The sequence below is a fragment of the Taudactylus pleione genome, unplaced genomic scaffold (genome assembly GCF_031769625.1).
Source record: "Taudactylus pleione unplaced genomic scaffold, aTauple2 ptg000344l, whole genome shotgun sequence".
Classification (NCBI taxonomy): Eukaryota; Metazoa; Chordata; class Amphibia; order Anura; family Myobatrachidae; genus Taudactylus; species Taudactylus pleione.
In genome coordinates this window covers 136,854-159,952 of record NW_028284745.1, presented here as the reverse complement: position 1 = coordinate 159,952, position 23,099 = coordinate 136,854, and the positions used below count along the sequence as shown (strand labels likewise).

Sequence of the window (23,099 nt, the reverse complement as noted above, 5' to 3'; positions counted from 1 at the left end):
CATTTTCCCGAGGACCAGCTCCCGGCAGGGTAGCATGCCCGGCTCCCGAGTTCTGCATGCCGAATACACCTTCCTCTCTGTTATAGGTGAGGTCCAGGAACTGTGGGGATCGAGCTACTAGTGAGACTGAAAGAGGGGACTGATTGGGGAGAGTGCTGGGGTGGAGACAGGCAGAGTGCAGGCTGTGGAAGTAGTAAAGTGGCTGTCTGTGTGCATATGTGGCTGTGTGTATATGTGTGACTATCTGTGGCTGTGTGTATTATTATTATTATTATTATTATCCTTTATTTATATGGCGCCACAAGGGTTCCGCAGCGCCTTACATAGTACATAAACATAGTGCACAAACATAGTACATAGACATAGTACATAGACAGTTGAGCAGAACAAGAAAACAGTGTCATATGTGGTTATCAGTGGCTGTGTGTATATATGTGGTTATCTGTGGCTGTGTGTATATATGTGGTTATCAGTGGCTGTGTGTATATATGTGGTTATCTGTGGCTGTGTGTATATATGTGTGCATATGTGGCTGTGTGTATATATGTGGTTATCTGTGGCTGTGTGTATATATGTGTGCATATGTGGCTGTGTGTATATATGTGGTTATCTGTGGCTGTGTGTATATATGTGGCTATCTGTGTGCATATGTGGCTGTGTATATACTGTATGTGGCTGTGTGTAACCGAACCCATATATATGTGGCTGTGTGTATATATGTGGCTATCTGTGTGCATATGTGGCTGTGTATATACTGTATGTGGCTGTGTGTATATATGTGGCTATCTGTGTGCATATGTGGCTGTGTGTAACCGATCCCATATATATGGCTATCTGTGGCTGTGTGTATATTTGTGGCTATCTGTGGCTGTGTGTATATATGTGGCTGTGTATATATGTGGCTGTGTGTATATATGTGGCTGTGTGTATATTTGTGGCTATCTGTGGCTGTGTATATATGTGGCTGTGTGTATATATGTGGCTGTGTGTATATATGTGGCTGTGTATATATGTGGCTGTGTGTATATATGTGGCTGTGTATATATGTGGCTGTGTATATATGTGGCTGTGTATATATGTGGCTGTGTGTATATATGTGGCTATCTGTGGCTGTGTGTATATATGTGGCTATCTGTGGCTGTGTGTATATATGTGGCTGTGTGTATATATGTGGCTGTGTATATATGTGGCTGTGTGTATATATGTACAAAAAGAGGTAAACATAGGGGATACCAATAGGTGCTAAAAATTAAAAAATACTTAAATATGCATGATGAACTGGAACAATCCTTATATTGCTTGAAGTTCTTTGCATACAATTCTTCCTCAAGGGACACCACCGTAAGATAACTCCAGTATATATGCAAGGAGAAATAAATCGGGGGTCATTGAGGGGTGTTTTTTCAAAAAAACATAGATTTATTCTTTATAGTAAAACCAATTGTGTGTGCTTCAAATAGTGCGTACCCAACTCACATAGGATATATATGAGTATCTCCCAAAAAGGTATCTTTAAGTGTTCACAACCATAATGTGTGTGATGAAAAGGAAAGTGCCGCGTACCATTCACTCACATTAAGAGAGTTGGTGGAAAACACATAGAGGTTTCTTTTATAGTAACTCGGTGCGTACCGAACTCACAATTCTCATGTAGTTTATACTGCACATCAAGGTATCTTTCTTTTTCCCATTTGTTCTCAAAAATTCTCCAGATCAAATAGTGCTTTTCCAAAAATACCAAGTACCAGCGAAAAAGATTTATTCATACAAATATTTCAAACAGTACAATAAAAATTCCAATAATGACAATTAAAAACATGAAATGACCAAAATAAAAAGTAAAAATAGTAAAAAATAGATATAAACTTGACCAGAGGTAGTCTAAATAGCTGACTGGAAAAGATGGTAAATCCCAGCAGACAGAAGATGAAAAAATGACATACCTCTGGATTCCAAAAAACCATACACCTTCTCAATCTGTCAACGCGTTTCAGCTCTCCTTGGGAGCCTTTGTCAAGACATAAGAAAAGGTGCATGATTCTAATATATTTATACAAATGGTAACCAATCGGTTTTCATGAGGGGAGGAGTTCCCGCTCAATATCAGGCAATTGATAGGCCCAAAAAAAACTTCAATCATCGGTGGAATGGGTGACTAAAAAGCTGATCTGGAGAGTAACTCCACATCCGGCTCTATGTTAATGGACGGGAATCACACACTCACATAATACGCGAGTATAGTATCCCCCGTTTTTAGATCTTCCGTTGACATAACTTATATATCCCTTCTACTTCCGGTAATATGGTGTGGTGGAACGCATTGACGTCATCATCGTGCGCATCCACCACACCAGCGCGTTATGTCTCCTATCAGCATAGCTCGCACATCGAGCCTACTTCCGGTCACGTGATGTGGTGGAACGCAATGACATCATCATCATGCGCATCCACCCTACCGCTTGTTGGATCAATTTCACCAACGGAAATGACATGTATATGTCATCCGTCGGTGATCGATGCGGTAACCATGGTACCTGATGTAAATATTCACCATATTAGAATAAGACAATAAAACATCAGTTATATCAGATCTCAGCCATATGAAAATATATAACCATAAATTATGCACACTTAAAAGGAACAAAAATTATTTAAAATAATAATAAACAATAATAATAAAATCTGTATATAACTATCGATTATGTACATTTAGAAAAGACAGGGAATTATTAGAAATAATTTTCCACACTTGATTCTTCCTTGCATAGTATAGGAAAAGGTGTTGAAATCTCCTTCCATTTTCTTTGGGTCTATAAATGAATTGTCCATTCCTTATGGTGACTTCTTCTCACATAGTCCATATATAATAAAATGTCCAAAATCCAATGATCATAGAAAATCTAGGGCTAAAAAAACAAGTATTAAGGACCGGCCTAGATCAAAGAAACCATTTCAACTCAAAGTCCTTATTAAGCCCCCTTGGAGTTAGAGTCTTGTATGTATATATAAAATTCATTTCTGTTCTAGCTAACAAAGAGGTAATATCAGTACATCTCCTATTAGGTTTGATGGTTTTAAGCCCATAGAAGCCCACTATTTCAGTATATGAACAATTGTGTACTTCCTTAAAGTGTGATGCCAAAGAATGGGTGTCAAGACCTTTTTTAATATTTCGGAGGTGTTCCCCAATACGTACTTTTAAAGGTCTTGTTGTTCGTCCTATATAGACCTTATTGCAAGTACATTTTACAGCATAAACAACATTATTACTGTTACAGGTGATAAAATCTTTGATTGGGACATTCACTCCATTTATCTCTATATTTTCAATTTTGCTTTTCCCTTCACTTTTAATTAGTTTACACGCTTGGCAACTTCCACATCTGAAGAAACCTTTTGATACAATGGTGGAAAGATTTTTGTTCTTGCCGACCAACATGCTACTAACTAATTTCGATTTCAAACTGGGTGCCTTCCTATAAATATAAAGTGGTTTATCTGGTACCAATGATCCTATTACCGGATCTCGTTTTAGAAGGCCCCAGTGCTTCTTTAAAATTTTCTCAACATCTTTGTGTTGGCTGGTATATTGTGTAACAAAGCCCCCGTTCCAAGGGGGCTTAATAAGGACTTCGAGTTGAAATGGTTTCTTTGATCTAGGCCGGTCCTTAATACTTGTTTTTTTAGCCCTAGATTATTCTATGATCATTGGATTTTGGACATTTTATTATATATGGACTATGTGAGAAGAAGTCACCATAAGGAATGGACAATTCATTTATAGACCCAAAGAAAATGGAAGGAGATTTCAACACCTTTTCCTATACTATGCAAGGAAGAATCAAGTGTGGAAAATTATTTCTAATAATTCCCTGTCTTTTCTAAATGTACATAATCGATAGTTATATACAGATTTTATTATTATTGTTTATTATTATTTAAAATAATTTTTGTTCCTTTTAAGTGTGCATAATTTATGGTTATATATTTTTTTATGGCTGAAGATCTGATATAACTGATGTTTTATTGTCTTATTCTAATATGGTGAATATTTACATCAGGTACCATGGTTACCGCATCGATCACCGACGGATGACATATACATGTCATTTCCGCTGGAGAAATTGATCCAACAAGCGGTAGGGTGGATGCGCATGATGATCATGTCATTGCGTTCCACCACATCACGTGACCGGAAGTAGGCTCGATGTGCGAGCTATGCTGATAGGAGACATAACGCGCTGGTGTGGTGGATGCGCACGATGATGACGTCAATGCGTTCCACCACACCATATTACCGGAAGTAGAAGGGATATATAAGTTATGTCAACGGAAGATCTAAAAACGGGGGATACTATACTCGCGTATTATGTGAGTGTGTGATTCCCGTCCATTAACATAGAGCCGGATGTGGAGTTACTCTCCAGATCAGCTTTTTAGTCACCCATTCCACCGATGATTGAAGTTTTTTTTGGGCCTATCAATTGCCTGATATTGAGCGGGAACTCCTCCCCTCATGAAAACTGATTGGTTACCATTTGTATAAATATTTTAGAATCATGCACCTTTTCTTATGTCTTGACAAAGGCTCCCAAGGACAGCTGAAACGCATTGACAGATTGAGAAGGTGTATGGTTTTTTGGAATCCAGAGGTATGTCATTTTTTCATCTTCTGTCTGCTGGGATTTACCATCTTTTCCAGTCAGCTATTTAGACTACCTCTGGTCAAGTTTATATCTATTTTTTACTATTTTTACTTTTTATTTTGGTCATTTCATGTTTTTTATTGTCATTATTGGAATTTTTATTGTACTGTTTGAAATATTTGTATGAATAAATCTTTTTCGCTGGTACTTGGTATTTTTGGAAAAGCACTATTTGATCTGGAGAATTTTTGAGAACAAATGGGAAAAAGAAAGATACCTTGATGTGCAGTATAAACTACATGAGAATTGTGAGTTCGGTACGCACCGAGTTACTATAAAAGAAACCTCTATGTGTTTTCCACCAACTCTCTTAATGTGAGTGAATGGTACGCGGCACTTTCCTTTTCATCACACACATTATGGTTGTGAACACTTAAAGATACCTTTTTGGGAGATACTCATATATATCCTATGTGAGTTGGGTACGCACTATTTGAAGCACACACAATTGGTTTTTCTATAAAGAATAAATCTATGTTTTTTTGAAAAAACACCCCTCAATGACCCCCGATTTATTTCTCCTTGCATATATACTGGAGTTATCTTACGGTGGTGTCCCTTGAGGAAGAATTGTATGCAAAGAACTTCAAGCAATATAAGGATTGTTCCAGTTCATCATGCATATTTAAGTATTTTTTAATTTTTAGCACCTATTGGTATCCCCTATGTTTACCTCTTTTTGTATTTGTATCTATGGATTTGGTGATTTCCATTCAACTTGGGTTATTATTTTAGGCTGCTGTTGCGCATTTACAGTGTAACTTACCACGATTTCTTATTTTGTGTGTATATATGTGGCTATCTGTGGCTGTGTGTATATATGTGGCTATCTGTGGCTGTGTGTATATATGTGGCTGTGTATATATGTGGCTGTGTATATATGTGGCTGTGTGTATATATGTGGCTATCTGTGGCTGTGTGTATATATGTGGCTGTGTATATATGTGGCTGTGTGTATATATGTTGCTATCTGTGGCGTTGTGTATATATGTGGCTGTGTGTATATATGTGGCTATCTGTGGCTGTGTGTATATATGTGGATATCTGTGGCTGTGTGTATATATGTGGCAGTGTATATATGTGGCTGTGTGTATATATGTGGCTATCTGTGACTATGTGTATATATGTGGATGTGTGTATATATGTGGCTGTGTATATATGTGGCTGTGTATATGTGTGGCTATCTGTGTATATATGTGGCTGTGTATATGTGTGGCCATCTGTGTATATATGTGACTGTGTGTATATATGTGGATGTGTATATATGTGGCTGTGTGTATATATGTGGCTATCTGTGGCTGTGTGTATATATGTGGCTATCTGTGGCTGTGTGTATATATGTGGCTGTGTGTATATATGTGGCTATCTGTGGCTGTGTGTATATATGTGGCTGTGTATATATGTGGCTGTGTGTATATATGTGGCTATCTGTGGCTGTGTGTATATATGTGGCTGTGTATATATGTGGCTGTGTGTATATATGTGGCTATGTGTATATATGTGGCTGTGTATATATGTGGCTGTGTGTATATATGTGGCTATCTGTGGCTGTGTGTATATATGTGGCTATCTGTGGCTGTGTGTATATATGTGGCTGTATGTATATATGTGGCTGTGTATATATGTGGCTGTGTGTATATATGTGGCTATCTGTGGCTGTGTGTATATATGTGGCTATCTGTGGCTGTGTGTATATATGTGGCTGTGTGTATATATGTGGCTATCTGTGGCTGTGTGTATATATGTGGCTGTGTATATGGGCTCTATTCAGAGGCGGCCGTACGGTCTACGACCGCCTGGATGTTTTGCCAGTACGCATGCGCACGAGTGAGCCTGCTCCCTCGTGCGCATGCGTGAGACCCGCTACGACCGACAGCGCTGGTCGTAGCGGGTCTCGATCCAAAGGGGGCGAGCTGTTGATGTTGATTGACAGCTCGCCCCGTTTCAAAGGCGGGCCGGGGGGGTGGCAGCCCAAACGGAGGCGTTCCTATGGGAACGCCTACCATTTGGGGGAGGCCCCGCTGACATCACTAGTGATGTCAGTGGAGAGCTTCCGGCTCTGACAGAGCCAGAAGCTCTCCGGGGCTTACGACAAGGGAGACCCTACCATAGGGTCTCGTCGTAAGCCCTGATGGTCGCGATGGTCTCTGACCATCGCGACCATCACCCGAGCGGTCGTTAGAGCTGTGGGTGTTAACCCACAGCCTAACGACCGCAACAGAGGCGGGCGGTCAGGATGCAAGTGGCCGCCCAGTTTCTGAGCGACCGCTTGCATCCTCCGACCGCCTCTGAATGAGGTCCTATATGTGGCTGTGTGTATATATGTGGCTATCTGTGGCTGTGTGTATATATGTGGCTGTGTGTATATATGTGGCTGTGTATATGTGTGGCTATCTGTGTATATATGTGGCTGTGTATATATGTGGCTATCTGTGTATATATGTGGCTGTGTGTATATATGCGGCTATCTGTAACTGTGTGTATATATGTGGCTGTGTGTATATATGTGGATGTGTGTATATATGTGGCTATCTGTAACTGTGTGTATATATGTGGCTGTGTGTATATATGTGGCTGTGTATATGTGTGGCTATCTGTGTATATATGTGGCTGTGTGTATATATGTGGCTATCTGTAACTGTGTGTATATATGTGGCTGTGTGTATATATGTGGCTGTGTATATGTGTGGCTATCTGTGTATATATGTGGCTGTGTGTATATATGTGGCTATCTGTGACTGTGTGTATATATGTGGATGTGTATATATGTGGCTGTGTATATATGTGGCTGTGTGTATATATGTGGCTGTGTATATGTGTGGCTATCTGTGTGTGTATGGTTTGACAAAGTTTTATTATATGTCCTGTTTGTAATATATAAAGGTTTCTTGGAAATGGTGAAGGCTGTGATCTTGCCTCATTATAGCTTTCTCATGGTTTCAAACTAGGGCCCAGATATATTGCGCACTGTACCACTATCACACCCACCTCATTGGCCGGTAAGGTGAGGGGGGAGGAGTCGGGACTGGAAAGGGGAGGAGCCTGTGCTAAACAGTAAACCACCCCCCTAAAAGAATAGTCTAGATCCGCCTCTGACCCAACCCACAGATCACACTAAAAATAACAACCACAGATACTTACCTGATTCAGCAAGCGACGGAAAGGAGAGAGCGCACGCACCCGTCCACTGTGAGAATAGGCTAATCAATGCATACGGATGGAGACAGCAGCACAAGATGCAGATGTCCATCTCCCTTTACTCAAAGCCTGATGAGTACGCAAGATAGCGTAAATATCGAGAACCATCGACCACATTTGCATAGTAGTGGTTGACCAGACCACGCGCAGGATCTTGGCAACTTCCTGTGTGCACAGAGTCTCATCACTGCGTGCGGCACAGCACTGACTTAATTATGGACGCCCCTAAAATGGCGCCCAAACGCACAGGCACGCCTGCGTTCTCCCGACCACCCCCTGTCACCACCCACAAATGGCACTTCCTGTCAATCAATATCGGAAGGGGTCTGCGCGCACACTGCGTATAGTCTGCGTACGCTTACCCAACCTCACTGGCTAGTTTGCGCACGTGCTGCGCGATGCATACGCATGCGCAGTACAAAAACATTGGCCAAGTGCGTTGTTTACTGATTCAGGACCACAGACATAGGGATGGCCATCAACCATCGATGGTTAACAAACATCAATGGCTAACCACCGATGATTTTTGCCATTGTTGATGGAGATCCAACGGTGCACCGCCCCCCATCCCGACCCGCAAAGCCCCGCCCACACTCACTGATTGGACCGCTGCCCGGCCAGTATAAAAACGGATGCTTCCACGATGAAACTATTGATGGTTCACAGCCGATGGTTTTATACCATCGATGTCAAGCACCAATTGTACCATCATTAGTTAATCTACCGATGGCCATCTCTACACAGACAGTCAGCGTTGGAGGAGTAGGAAGAGGCAGGGCCTCAGATAGGAGGGGGTGGAGCCTTGGTAAGGGTGGTAAAGGGACATCAACACATTGGTGGCTGGTCCCGGTCGGAGGGAGCATCCACCATACAGAGAGGGAAGGGGACAGGTGCTGCACCTGACATGTCAGCCTGTGACACGTCTGCAGTCTCGGCCAGACAGCAGCTGGTAAGTGCAGACAACCTTGGCCTCCACCAGTATTACGTGTCCTTATTACTGTAACAGCGCCCTGTGTGGAAGCCAACTTCTGTGCTTGCTTGTGGTGTGCAGACATTAGCATGGGATTGGTCTAAGGGCCTGATTCAGCAAGGAACGCAGTTGCTTATAGGCACGCAATGGGTCGATCGTTATGTACTGTGCATGGCAGTGCAGGTGCACGAGCTAGCGATTGCGATGGGAACTGCGTTTGCAGAGGATACGCAGACCCAGAGCAGAGTGATTGACAGGAAGTGCCGTGTGTGGGTGGTGACGGGGGGTGGTCGGGCGGACGCAGGCGTGCCAGTGCATTTCAACGCCATTGCAGGGGCGTGCAAAAATTATCCACTGCGCGGCCATAAGCAGCCTGAGGCCTCATAGCGTGCATGTATGTGAGCGATTTCTCAGTAAGGTTAGGGCTTGTGCAAGTGCACGTATGGGTCCGATGTCACTCGATGTTACCGGTGGCTTCGCTATGTTCCCCTAGTATACGGATGTGAGTAAGGGGAAGTGAGCGTCCTTACGTCAGGATGCGATCGCAATGTGAATGCAATCATTTAAATAGCAGCGCTGATATTAGCACCTGCGCTGCGTGCGTATAAGCAGAATAGTGATCCTTGGTGAATCAGGTCCTAAGTCTCAATACTAATAATGATGGCTGCGGATGGAAAAACAGCGGGTGGCGTGGGCTACCACGTGGAATTATCGCAGTAAGATAAGGTAGTAAGCAGGCTGCTGCCATCGCTGACCGGAATAGATGCTTAGGATTCAGCATCGGATCAGAGCCCTAACTGCGGAATGAGGAAAGGTTCCATGGAAACGTTTCTTACCTCATCTTATGGCTCAGATGTATTAGGCCACGATTTGCGGGCACCAGCGCGATAGCCACTAGATTTAAAGCGCCAATTGGTTTTAAGGCAGGACCAACCTGGTTTTTCCTTAATTTTAATTGCCGGTTGAAATCTAACATCTATCTCGCCGGATTATGCCAGTGTCCAGAAACGGCGGCTGCCGCGTTTGGGTATCTATCTTATATTCGCTCACATCTAACGACATCATTAAAGGAAAGATGCTGGGCCGCAGTGTGTCCAGGAGGGCTACAGCCGCTAAGTCTCCTCTCTGCCACCTGCATGATGTGCGGCTGCGCTATTATATAGCGGACAATGGTAGTGGACTGGTAAGACCCCCTCCCCTGCATCTGCCCCAGGCATCATACACATCGTAGGCACACATGCAGTGACCTCACTATGTGCAATATGCCTTCAAAAATGAAGACAGCACCTACCGGCTTCAGAGGTGAGTTCGCATTCAGCCAATCGGAATTGGCTAGCTAGTGCCGGTGACCATCATTGTCAGCGTGTATTTGCGCCACCAACTGGACAATGGCAAGTGATGCGGCCACTGACAAGTGTATCTCTGTCATTTTGCAATTATTCAAATGCTGCCTTCCTTTAGGTGACAGGTGATTTTAACGTGGAAGCAGCGAAACAGTGGCTGAACTTCATCACCACCACCGCAAAGGCATGGTCTCCAGCAGGTAGACCCCACTCTCTCCCTGGAGGCAAGGTCTCCAGCACGTAGACCCCACTCTCTCCCCGGAGGCAAGGTCTCCAGCACGTAGACCCCCCTCTCTCCCCGGAGGCAAGGTTTCCAGCACATAGACCCCCCTCTCTCCCTGGAGGCAAGGTCTCCAGCACGAAGACCCCCTCTCTCCCTGAAGGCATGGTCTCCGGCACGTAGACCCCCTCTCTCCCTGGAGGCAAGGTCTCCGGCACGTAGACCCCCCTCTCTCCCTGGAGGCAAGGTCTCCAGCACGTAGACCCCCCTCTCTCCCTGGAGGCAAGGTCTCCAGCACGTAGACCCCCCTCTCCCTGGAGGCAAGGTCTCCAGCACATAGACCCCCCTCTCTCCCTGGAGGCAAGGTTTCCAGAACATAGACCCCCCTCTCTCCCCGGAGGCAAAGTCTCCAGCACGTAGACCCCCCTCTCTCCCTGGTGGCAAGGTCTCCAGCACATAGACCCCCCTCTCTCCCCGGAGGCAAAGTCTCCAGCACATAGAACCCCCTCTCTCCCTGGAGGCATGGTCTCCAGCACATAGACCCCCCTCTCTCCCTGGAGGCAAGGTCTCCAGAACATAGACCCCCCTCTCTCCCCGGAGGCAAAGTCTCCAGCACGTAGACCCCCCTCTCTCCCTGGTGGCAAGGTCTCCAGCACATAGACCCCCCTCTCTCCCCGGAGGCAAAGTCTCCAGCACGTATAACCCCCTCTCTCCCTGGAGGCATGGTCTCCAGCACATAGACCCCCCTCTCTCCCTGGAGGCAAGGTCTCCAGAACATAGACCCCCCTCTCTCCCCGGAGGCAAAGTCTCCAGCACGTAGACCCCCCTCTCTCCCTGGTGGCAAGGTCTCCAGCACATAGACCCCCCTCTCTCCCCGGAGGCAAAGTCTCCAGCACGTAGACCCCCCTCTCTCCCTGGAGGCATGGTCTCCAGCACATAGACTCCCCTCTCTCCCTGAAGGCAAGGTCTCCAGCACGTAAACCCCCTCTCTCTCTGGAGGCAAGGTCTCCAGCACGTAGACCCCCTCTCTCCCTGGAGGCAAGGTCTCTAGCACGTAGACCCCCCCTCTCTCCCTGTAGGCAGGGTCTCCAGCACATAGACCCCCCTCTCTCCCTGGAGGCAAGGTCTCCAGCATGTAGACCCCCCTCTCTCCCTGGAGGCAAGGTCTCCAGCACGTAGACCCCCCTCTCTCCCTGGAGGCAAGGTCTCCAGCACGTAGACCCCCCCTCTCTCCCTGAAGGCAAGGTCTCCAGCACGTAAACCCCCCTCTCTCTCGCTGGAGGCAAGGTCTCCAGCACGTAGACCCCCTCTGTCCCTGGAGGCAAGGTCTCTAGCACGTAGACCCCCCTCTCCCTGTAGGTAAGGTCTCCAGCACATAGACCCCCCTCTCTCCCTGGAGGCAAGGTCTCCAGCACGTAGACCCCCCTCTCTCCCAGGAGGCAAGGTCTCCAGCACATAGACCCCCCCTCTCTCCCTGGAGGCATGGTCTACAGCACGTAGACCCCCCTCTCTCCCTGAAGGCAAGGTCTCCAGCACGTAGACCCCCCTCTCTCCTTGGAGGCAAGGTTACCAGCACGTAGACCCCCCTCTCTCCCTGAAGGCATGGTCTCCAGCACGTAGACCCCCCTCTCTTCCTGGAGGCAAGGTCTTCAGCACGTAGACCCCCCTCTCTCCCTGGAGGCAAGGTCTCCAGCACATAGATCCCCCTCTCTCCCTGTAGGCAAGGTCTCCAGCACGTAGACCCCCCTCTCTCACTGGAGGCAAGGTCTCCAGCACATAGACCCCCCCCTCTCTCCCTGGAGGCAAGGTCTCCAGCACGTAGACCCCTCCTCTCTCCCTAGAGGAAAGGTCTCCAGCACGTAGACCCCCCTCTCTCCCTAGAGGCAAGGTCTCCAGCACGTAGACCCCCCTCTCTCCCTAGAGGCAAGGTCTCCAGCACGTAGACCCCCCTCTCTCCCTGGAGGCAAGGTCTCCAGCACGTAGACCCCCCTCACTCCCTGGAGGCAAGGTCTCCAGCATGTAGACCCCACTCTCTCCTTGGAGGCAAGGTCTCCAGCACGTAGACCCCCCTCTCTCCCTGTAGGCAAGGTCTCCAGCATGTAGACCCCCCTCTCTCCCTGGAGGCAAGGTCTCCAGCACGTAGACCCCCCTCTCTCCCCGGAGGCAAGGTCTCCAGCACGTAGACCCCCCTCTCTCCCTGGAGGCAAGGTCTCCAGCACGTAGATCCCCCCTCTCTCCCTGGAGGCAAGGTTTCCAGCATGTAAACCCCCCTCTCTCCCTGGAGGCAAGGTCTCCAGCACGTAGACCCCCCTCTCCCTGTAGGTAAGGTCTCCAGCACATAGACCCCCCTCTCTCCCTGGAGGCAAGGTCTCCAGCACGTAGACCCCCCCTCTCTCCCTGGAGGCATGGTCTACAGCACGTAAACCCCCCTCTCTCCCTGAAGGCAAGGTCTCCAGCACGTAGACCCCCCCTCTCTCCTTGGAGGCAAGGTTACCAGCACGTAGACCCCCCTCCCTGAAGGCATGGTCTCCAGCACGTAGACCCCCCTCTCTTCCTGGAAGCAAGGTCTCCAGCACGTAGACCCCCCTCTCTCCCTGGAGGCAAGGTCTCCAGCACATAGACCCCCCTCTCTCCCTGTAGGCAAGGTCTCCAGCACGTAGACCCCCCTCTCTCACTGGAGGCAAGGTCTCCAGCACATAGACCCCCCCCTCTCTCCCTGGAGGCAAGGTCTCCAGCACGTAGACCCCTCCTCTCTCCCTAGAGGAAAGGTCTCCAGCACGTAGACCCCCCTCTCTCCCTAGAGGCAAGGTCTCCAGCACGTAGACCCCCCTCTCTCCCTGGAGGCAAGGTCTCCAGCACGTAGATCCCCCCTCTCTCCCTGGAGGCAAGGTTTCCAGCATGTAAACCCCCCTCTCTCCCTGGAGGCAAGGTCTCCAGCAAGTAGCCCCCCTCTCTCCCTGGAGGCAAGGTCTCCAGCACATAGACCCCCTCTCTCCCTGAAGGCATGGTCTCCGGCACGTAGACCCCCTCTCTCCCTGGAGGCAAGGTCTCCAGCACGTAGACCCCCCCTCTCTCCCTGGAGGCAAGGTCTCCAGCATGTAGACCCCCCTCTCTCCCTGGAGGCAAGGTCTCCAGCGCGTAGACCCCCCCTCTCTCCCTGGAGGCAAGGTCTCCAGCACATAGACCCCCCTCTCTCCCTGGCGGCAAGGTCTCCAGCACATAGACCCCCCTCTCTCCCTGGAGGCAAGGTCTCCAGCATGTAGACCCCCCCTCTCTCCCTGGAGGCATGGTCTCCGGCACGTAGACCACCCTCTCTCCGTGAAGGCAAGGTCTCCAGCGCGTAGATCCCCCTCTCTCCCTGAAGGCAAGGTCTCTGACTAGAACCACTCCTCCAGTATTACCTGCTTGCACGCAGACAAAGCTGTGTGAATGGCCATGTGCTGCCTCTCTAAGGCTACAAGCAGCGTGAGGCTCAGAATACAAAAGACCTGGGGGAGATGTATCCAGTCTTGGAGAGAAATAAAGTGGAAAAGTTGCCCATAGCAACCGATCAGCTTCTAACTGTCATTGCAAAGACTGGGGGGAGATGTATCAAACCTTGGAGAGAGATAAAGGGGTCTATGGGGGTCATTCAGACCCGTTCGCGAGCAAAGGACGCTCGCAAACGGGTCGATGTTGCCCCACTGCGCATGCGCACGACGGAGGGAGCTCCGTCGTGCACATGCGCGAGACCCGGACTGCGACAGCCAAGCTGTCGCTCCGGGTCTTCACACCAAAGGGGGCGTGCTGTCGATGTTGATTGACAGCACGCCCCCTTTGGTGGGCATGCCGGCCAAATGGAGGCGTTCCCATGGGAATGCCTACCGTCTGAAGCCGGCCCCACTGACATCACAAGTGATGTCAGTGGGAGTGATTTTGGCTCTGATAGAGCCAAAATCACTCCAGGGCTTGCGGCAGTGAGACCCTACAGCAGGGTCTCCGTCGCAAGCCCGATGGTCGCGATGGTCTTGACCATCGCGACCATCATCATGGACGCTCGCTATAGCTGTGGGTGGTCACCCACAGCTATACGAGCGTCCATGAGGACGCTCCATTTTCATGGAGGAGGGCCCTGATTCAGAGCGAGCGCTCTGGTCAGAGCGTCCAGCTCTGAATCAGGCCCTATGTACTAAGCTTTGTAGAAAGATAAAGTGGATGGAAAATAAAGTACCAAACAATCAGCTCCTAACTGTCATATTACAGGTTGAGATTGAAAAATGACAGTTAGGACCTGATTGGTTGGTACTTTATCTCTCTCTGCTTTATCTGTCTCCAAGACTTAGTACAGTACATAGACCCCAAAGTGGAGAGAGATAAAGTACCAACCAATCAGTTCCTGTCATTTTTGAAACACAGCCTGTAAAGTGACAGTTAGGAGTTGATTGGTTGGTACTTTATCTCTCTACACTTTATCTCTCTCCAAGCTTTGATACGGCTGCCCGTGTGCTAGATAAAAGACAGGTAGAAGCTGATTGATTGCTAGGGGCAACTGATCCTCTTTATCTCTCTCTTGAAGGTTTGATACATCTTCCTCCTGACCCTGGTATTCTGCAGGTGCCCCTGCTGGCGCGCCTCCCCACACTGCCTCCAATGCCTCCACCCAGCATGAAAACAAATGTCATTTACATACAGTATTCCCCAGACCCATGTGACCAGCAACTCCCATCGGATTCTGTGCTGGGCATGTGAGACCTCAGATGAGCCTTTCCCTCCTGTCTAACAATCGGGTATCACAGGGGGTCACGGTGGGAATTTTAGTCTGTTATTAGTCACCTTGTTTTATTTTATACAGTGGATGAATCAGTTTAATATAACTTTAAGGCTACGGTAGCAGGATATTCCATTGTCCTTTTAAATGATGCCCCTGACCTACCTGACAGCATACTTCTGGCCGGTGCTCTTAGTGAATTAATAATGAATTTTCTCACACATGAATGAGCGCTGCTCTCAGAACGACTGATGTGGAAAGACGAGGAGTTAGAGAGGTACAGAAGTATATGCCGGGTGCTTGCTCAGCAGATACGGGGCTTGTTCAGCTGTTCTTTGCCGACTGAGAGACGACACAATAGAGAGGGAGACAGTTCCGGAGCTGATATACACAGGAACCAAGGCCCCCATTTATCAACGAAGGCAATTACCAGCAGAAGTTTTCATTTAGTATCACTGTGATACAAATGAAAAATCCACTTGTATTTACCAATATTTACCCCTCCGCGAGGTCCCGCGAAGTCCTCCTCCTCGGCGAGGTCCTCCGGTGGGCTGCTGGAGCTCCTGAATGTTCTTGCATTATCCTGTATGGAGGCTAGCGGGCAGGGATGTGCGGTCAGGTGAGGCAGGTTAGCAGAGCCTTTCCTGCCATACTTATGTATACTCCAAAGAAAAATGTAAAGAAAATATTATAAATATCTTCTTTGTATCTAATCATTTTTATAGTCAAAACTCTGGAGTAAAAAGTGTGTGGCAGGTGAGGCACTGCCTCTCCTTTCTACCTTTTCCACACATCCCTGATCAAAACACACCAAATGTCCAGCACTATATACTGCTGCACCTTTGTATAATGCCCACATGTAACCCTCAGATTCATATATGTATGTGTAACTCTGTGTCTGATACTAGCCAGTGCCTCCCCAGCCTACCTCACCGCACGTCACTGCTAGCAGTGCCTCCCCAGCCATTTACCTCACCGCACGTCACTGCTAGCAATGCCTCCCCAGCCATTTACCTCACCACACGTCACTGCTAGCAGTGCCTCCCCAGCCATTTACCTCACCGCAAGTCACTGCTAGCAGTGCCTCCCCAGACATTTACCTCACCGCAAGTCACTGCTAGCAGTGCCTCCCCAGACATTTACCTCACCGCAAGTCACTGCTAGCAGTGCCTCCCCCCCCGCGGCCCCCCTCCACCCACTCGCAAACCTCTGTGGCCCCCTTCCACCCGATCTCAACCCCCCCACGGCCACCCACATATAGAGCACAAGTGGGCGGTCCAGGGGTCCGATGACGTGATTAACTGAAAGCAGCCCTGCCCCCAGCTATACAATGCCTGTTTTATCAGCACTGTATAGCGGGGGGCGGGGCCACGATGATGCAATTGTGACATCACACCCCTGAACCACCCACTTTCTGGACCACCACCCCCCCTCTCTGCCGTCCTGGCTGCCGCCTCCCGGAGGAGGGGGCATTAAAGTAGGCACGTATGAGCTTTAGTAAATCTAGGCCTAAGACTAAAGGCCCCTACAAACGGAACGGTGTAGCCAACAATACGATCTCGTTAACAATTTCCCTTGAACTCCTGAACAGTCCCAGACAAACGATATTGTGCAAACACATGGAACGATTGTACAAACGTTCTCAAATGAGATAGGTGGGTCGTTAACGATATATCTTATGGCAGCAAATAACCTTACAATGCATCTTCTGTCTCCCCGTCGGCTGGCACAAAATGGTGGAGGGGGGTGGCCAGGAAAAGTGAAGACGAATCGTTCAGCGTCCATGAAATCTTTCGCCATGCGTACACACAAAACAACGTGTGCCAAATCGTTAAAGACAGGTCGCGATCTTTCTGCATTTTCAAAAGATCACTGATCCCGACCAACGACCAGCGAGAGTCCGCATCGGCATCGTTATCATACGTACAGTTTTTCAACGATTTGTTGTTCCAAACGGTCGAAAACGGCAATATCGTTTAAAATAATCATACTGTGTGCAGGGGCCTTAACCTTACTGTTAACCTTAAACTTTAACATTAACCTTAACCTACGGCTATTGCGAGTTGCAGGCTCCACCTAGTGGCAGCCTCCTAAACTACAATGTCTGTTGACTCCAATAGAGCCAAGGGTATCGTACATCCACATCAGGGCTTTAAGCGGAAGCTGCACCAACCACTGGTTTTCTGTCCACAGCTGCAACCATCATCGTTATATTGGCCTTAGCCCCATGCTGTGTGTATGAGATCCGTCAGACACAGGCACATCCCAGAATAGCCTGGACCCAGTTGTGCCCAGGAATGCCCATTACACGCAAGGAGAGATCCGGACAAAGGGCCTGATTCAGACCCACTCGCGAGCGGCTGTCCGCTCGCAAGTGGGTCGATGTTATGCACTGAGCATGCGCACGACGGAGGGAGCTCCGTCGTGCGCATGCGCCAGACGCGACGAGCGAAGGAAAGTCCTTCGCTCGTTGTGTCCGATCAAAGGGGGCGTGCTGTCAATGTTGATTGACAGCACGCCCCCTTTGGTGGGCGTGCCGGGGGCGTGCCTCCCTGACGGGGGCGTTCCCACGGGAACGCCTCCCGTCAGAAGCCGGCCCACTGACATCACTAGTGATGTCAGTGGGAGTGATTTTGGCTCTGATAGAGCCAAAATCACTCCAGAGCTTGCGGTTGAAAACCTCAACCGCAGGCTCCGGCTCGCAATTTCGATGGTCTCGACCATCGCGGCCATCAAAATGCACGCTCGTATAGCCTGTGGGTGGTGACCCACAGCTATACGAGCGTCCAGGAGGACGCTCCATGAAAATGGAGCCCGGCCCTCATTCAGAGCGTGCGCTCTGCTCAGAGCGTACGGCTCTGAATGAGGGCCAAAATCTGTCTGAATCACCCAGAGGTACACAGGATGCACAGATTAGCTTCTGCGCAGGCGCTGTATGCTAAAACTGCGGCATACTTACCGACTTTGCAGGGCACCTTTCCAGGAGCAGCCAGATAGGACCTGCTGTACTCATCTTTGGGGGGTGAGGCTATAGCCGTCATTAGGCCCCGCTAACTGATGCAAATCTTTTGGGGGTGCGGGGGGTACCCGAAAAATCGGGAGCAATAATGAACTGCGGCCATATGCAGACTTTGTATTTCATTTTCTTATACCACTATATCTCACTCTCTCTCTGGGGTAAATTTACTAAAGGGCGGGTTTTTAGAAGTGGGGATGTTGCCCATAGCAACCAATCAGCTTCTAGCTATTGTCTTCTAGAAGGTGTGAGATAAATGTTAAGTAGAATCTGATTGGTTGCTATGGGCAACATATCCACTTCTAAAAACCTGCGCTTTAGTAAATACACCCCTCTCTCTCTCGATATTCCCGACTCTTAGCAACCGCTCATGCACAAACTTTCTAGAAACCCCTACGGCTCATGCGTGAAGTCTACACACAAAGATACTATTGCGATTGGGACAGACAACATCAGAAATAGGCCGGAAAAGTGATGGTGCTCCTGGGTGGTGACTGGGAGGCGGCCAGAAGTGAGCGCAAAAATGGTCTATCTCACGGGCGTACAATCGTAGTGTTGCAGGCGTGTTAGAGAAGATGGCGGCATTCACAGACGCAGAACCACATCCATTGAAGGCCAGAGTGAAACGGTGAAACTGCACCTGGTGCAAGTGTCGATGAGAGCGAAGGAGCGCCGATAATGGCGTCTAAAGAATGACGGGTGGTATTACAGCGCACAAAGTGGGCTTCTCAGTCCTTGCACAGTCAGACGTGCGCTTGTACACCAGGGGGAAGGGCTGACACTAGCATTTGCATATACTCGCAGTCGCAACTCCGGCCACCAACGCAAGAGCCAACGCAGCTGCATCCATCTTTGAATCAGGCCCCTGGCGAGACTTCACGAGTCAATACTGCAAAATTAAAAAAGTCACCGTTATGCAAGCTCTGGCCATGGAGGGGTTAATTGCATTTCGGTGATAAATTTATACTTCAGGTGCACATCCGGAGGTATAATATAAATTAGTACAAAAGTACAATTGATAGGATCTCGGGGTTGATAACGTTACACTCAGCAGTGATTATTCTCTTGTGTACACACCGCCGGGACTGTGCACCTCGCAGGACAGGGCAGCCCAGCACTAATAGTCAGATGTTGCAACACACTGTCTAATACCAGGGGGACTTTGGACCCCAACTTCCAGCACCTAGACTGACATCTCCTCCCTGTAAGCTGTGCCTGGGACATGGCCATCGAATTTGCTCCACGCTCCATTCCCTTAAAAAGGAGGCTGCAGACGGTTGCAGTCATTCAGTGGGTATACTCGTTCCTGGCTCTGGGTAAGGAAGGCCTTTCACTTTCTTTTCACTTTGAGGGGAGGGTAGCAGTGTGGAAGTGGGACCTATTCATGGCGGCATACAGGGAAGTCCTGGGTCTGCGGTGGCCTCAACTTCTGCCTTGCGTTGTACTGAGGTTCATATTTGGTAACATAATACAACAAGTACAGTACGCTGTGATCTGCAACATGTCTGTGCAAGTGGTTTTATGTAGAAGCAGCTCTGCAAAGTATAAAAGGATAGAGCCCATTTACGAATCATATATGATCTATGCATGAGTAGTTATCCTATATGGCGCCACAAGGCACCCGAGGCACCTTACAAAGAACATCCGAGGCACCTTACAAAGAACATCCGAGGCACCTTACAAAGAACATAAACAAACAGTATGAACAAAACAAGAAGATGTGACTTACAGAACAGAACATTGCAGGACTTGGTTTAGAAACATTGCAGCAGCAGCAGCAGTCTCCGGGTCTGATTCAGAGACGGACGCTCTGAACGAGCGCTCGCACTGAATCAGGGCGTTTTTATTTTTTTTTGTTCGGCCTCCTGGCCGCTCGCATAGCTATGGGTGACCACCCACAGCTATTGCGAGTGGCCAGGTTGATGGTCGCTATGGTCAAGACCATCGCGACCATCGGGCTTGCGACGAGACCCTTGTGGTAGGGTCTCGTGGCCGCAAGCCCCAGAGAGCTTCTGGTTCTAATAGAGCCGTAAGCTGCTCTTCCACTGACAACACTGGTGATGTCAGTGGGGCCGCCCCCAAATGGAAGGCGTTCCTTCGGGAACGCCTCCGTTTGGCCAGCCACCCTCCCTGCTCGCCTACCAAACGGGGTGAGCTGTCAATCACCATCGATAGCTCGTCCCCTTTGGTGCGAGACCCGGAGCGACTGAGCACCCATCGCTAGCCGGGTCTCACGCATGCTCACGACGGAGCCGGCTCCGTCGTGCGCATGCCCAGTGGACAAACATCGACCCGGTTGCGAGCGCTCAGCGCTTGCGACCGGGTCTGAATCAGGCCCTCAGTCCCCAAATACGCAGCCAGCAGCAGTCACAGTACCCAAATACGCAGCAGCAGCAGTCACAGTACCCAAATACGCAGCAGCAGCAGTCACAGTACCCAAATACGCAGCCAGCAGCAGTCACAGTACCCAAATACGCAGCCAGCAGCAGTCACAGTACCCAAATACGCAGCAGCAGCAGTCACAGTACCCAAATACACAGCAGCAGCAGTCACAGTACCCAAATACGCAGCCAGCAGCAGTCACAGTACCCAAATACGCAGCCAGCAGCAGTCACAGTACCCAAATACACAGCAGAAGCAGTCACAGTACCCAAATACACAGCAGCAGCAGTCGCAGTACCCAAATACGCAGCCAGCAGCAGTCACAGTACCCAAATACGCAGCAGCAGCAGTCACAGTACCCAAATACACAGCAGCAGCAGTCACAGTACCCAAACACACAGCAGCAGCAGTCACAGTACCCAAATACACAGCAGCAGCAGTCACAGTACCCAAATCCGCAGCCAGCAGCAGTCACAGTACAAAAATACACAGCAGCAGCAGTCACAGTACCCAAATACACAGCAGCAGTCACAGTACCCAAATACGCAGCAGCAGCAGTCACAGTACCCAAATACACAGCAGCAGCAGTCACAGTACCCAAACACACAGCAGCAGCAGTCACACTACCCAAATACACAGCAGCAGCAGTCACAGTACCGAAATACACAGCAGCAGTCACAGTACCCAAACACACAGCAGCAGCAGTCACAGTACCCAAATACACAGCAGCAGCAGTCACAGTACCCAAAAACGCAGCCAGCAGCAGTCACAGAACTCAAATACACAGCAGCAGCAGTCACAGTACCCAAATACGCAGCCAGCAGCAGTCACAGTACCCAAATACACAGCAGCAGTCACAGTACCCAAATACGCAGCAGCAGCAGTCACAGTACCCAAATACACAGCAGCAGCAGTCACAGTACCCAAATACGCGGCCAGCAGCAGTCACAGTACCCAAATACACAGCAGCAGTCACAGTACCCAAATACACAGCCAGCAGCAGTCACAGTACCCAAATATGCAGCAGCAGCAGTCACAGTACCCAAATACGCAGCAGCAGTCACTACCCAAATACACAGCAGCAGCAGTCACAGTACCCAAGTATGCAGCAGCAGCAGTCACAGTACCCAAATACACAGCAGCAGTCACAGTACCCAAATACGCAGCCAGCAGCAGTCACAGTACCCAAACACACAGCAGCAGCAGCAGTCACAGTACCCAAATACACAGCAGCAGCAGTCACAGTACCCAAATATGCAGCAGCAGCAGTCACAGTACCCAAATACACAGCAGAAGTCACAGTACCCAAATATGCAGCAGCAGCAGTCACAGTACCCAAATCCGCAGCCAGCAGCAGTCACAGTACAAAAATACACAGCAGCAGCAGTCACAGTACCCAAATACGCAGCCAGCAGCAGTCACAGTACCCAAATACACAGCCAGCAGCAGTCACAATACCCAAATACACAGCAGCAGTCACAGTACCCAAATACGCAGCAGCAGCAGTCACAGTACCCAAATACACAGCAGCAGCAGTCACAGTACCCAAACACACAGCAGCAGCAGTCACACTACCCAAATACACAGCAGCAGCAGTCACAGTACCGAAATACACAGCAGCAGTCACAGTACCCAAACACACAGCAGCAGCAGTCACAGTACCCAAATACACAGCAGCAGTCACAGTACCCAAAAACGCAGCCAGCAGCAGTCACAGTACCCAAATACACAGCAGCAGCAGTCACAGTACCCAAATACGCAGCCAGCAGCAGTCACAGTACCCAAATACACAGCAGCAGTCACAGTACCCAAATACGCAGCAGCAGCAGTCACAGTACCCAAATACACAGCAGCAGCAGTCACAGTACCCAAATACGCGGCCAGCAGCAGTCACAGTACCCAAATACACAGCAGCAGTCACAGTACCCAAATACACAGCCAGCAGCAGTCACAGTACCCAAATATGCAGCAGCAGCAGTCACAGTACCCAAATACGCAGCAGCAGTCACTACCCAAATACACAGCAGCAGCAGTCACAGTACCCAAGTATGCAGCAGCAGCAGTCACAGTACCCAAATACACAGCAGCAGTCACAGTACCCAAATACGCAGCCAGCGGCAGTCACAGCACCCAAACACACAGCAGCAGCAGTCACAGTACCCAAATACACAGCAGCAGCAGTCACAGTACCCAAATGCGCAGCAGCAGCAGTCACAGTACCAAAATACGCAGCAGTCACAGTACCCAAATATACAGCAGCATTCACAGTACCCAAACACACAGCAGCAGCAGTCACAGTACCCAAATACACAGCAGCAGCAGTCACAGTACCCAAATACGCAGCAGCAGCAGTCACAGTACCCAAATACGCAGCAGCAGCAGTCACAGTACCCAAATACACAGCAGCAGCAGTCACAGTACCCAAATACGCAGCAGCAGCAGTCACAGTACCCAAATACACAGCAGCAGCAGTCACAGTACCCAAATACACAGCAGCAGCAGTCACAGTACCCGAAT

At 49.0% G+C, this 23,099-nt stretch overlaps 1 protein-coding gene across 2 annotated transcripts in view; it reads left to right on the top strand.

The window, feature by feature from the left end:
* The window catches only part of MOGAT2 (monoacylglycerol O-acyltransferase 2), a 77,743-nt gene continuing 54,644 nt past the window's right edge, over positions 1 to 23,099 (top strand). Inside the window, exon 1 of one of the 2 annotated variants that reach the window (XM_088444003.1) lies at positions 1 to 86. In XM_088444003.1, coding sequence (XP_088300129.1) covers positions 35 to 86 — 52 coding nt within the window. In that variant the 5' untranslated portion in view covers positions 1 to 34. Of the gene's footprint in view, positions 87 to 19,422; positions 19,517 to 23,099 lie in introns of those variants that run through there. The other variant, XM_088444002.1, reaches the window with a different exon arrangement.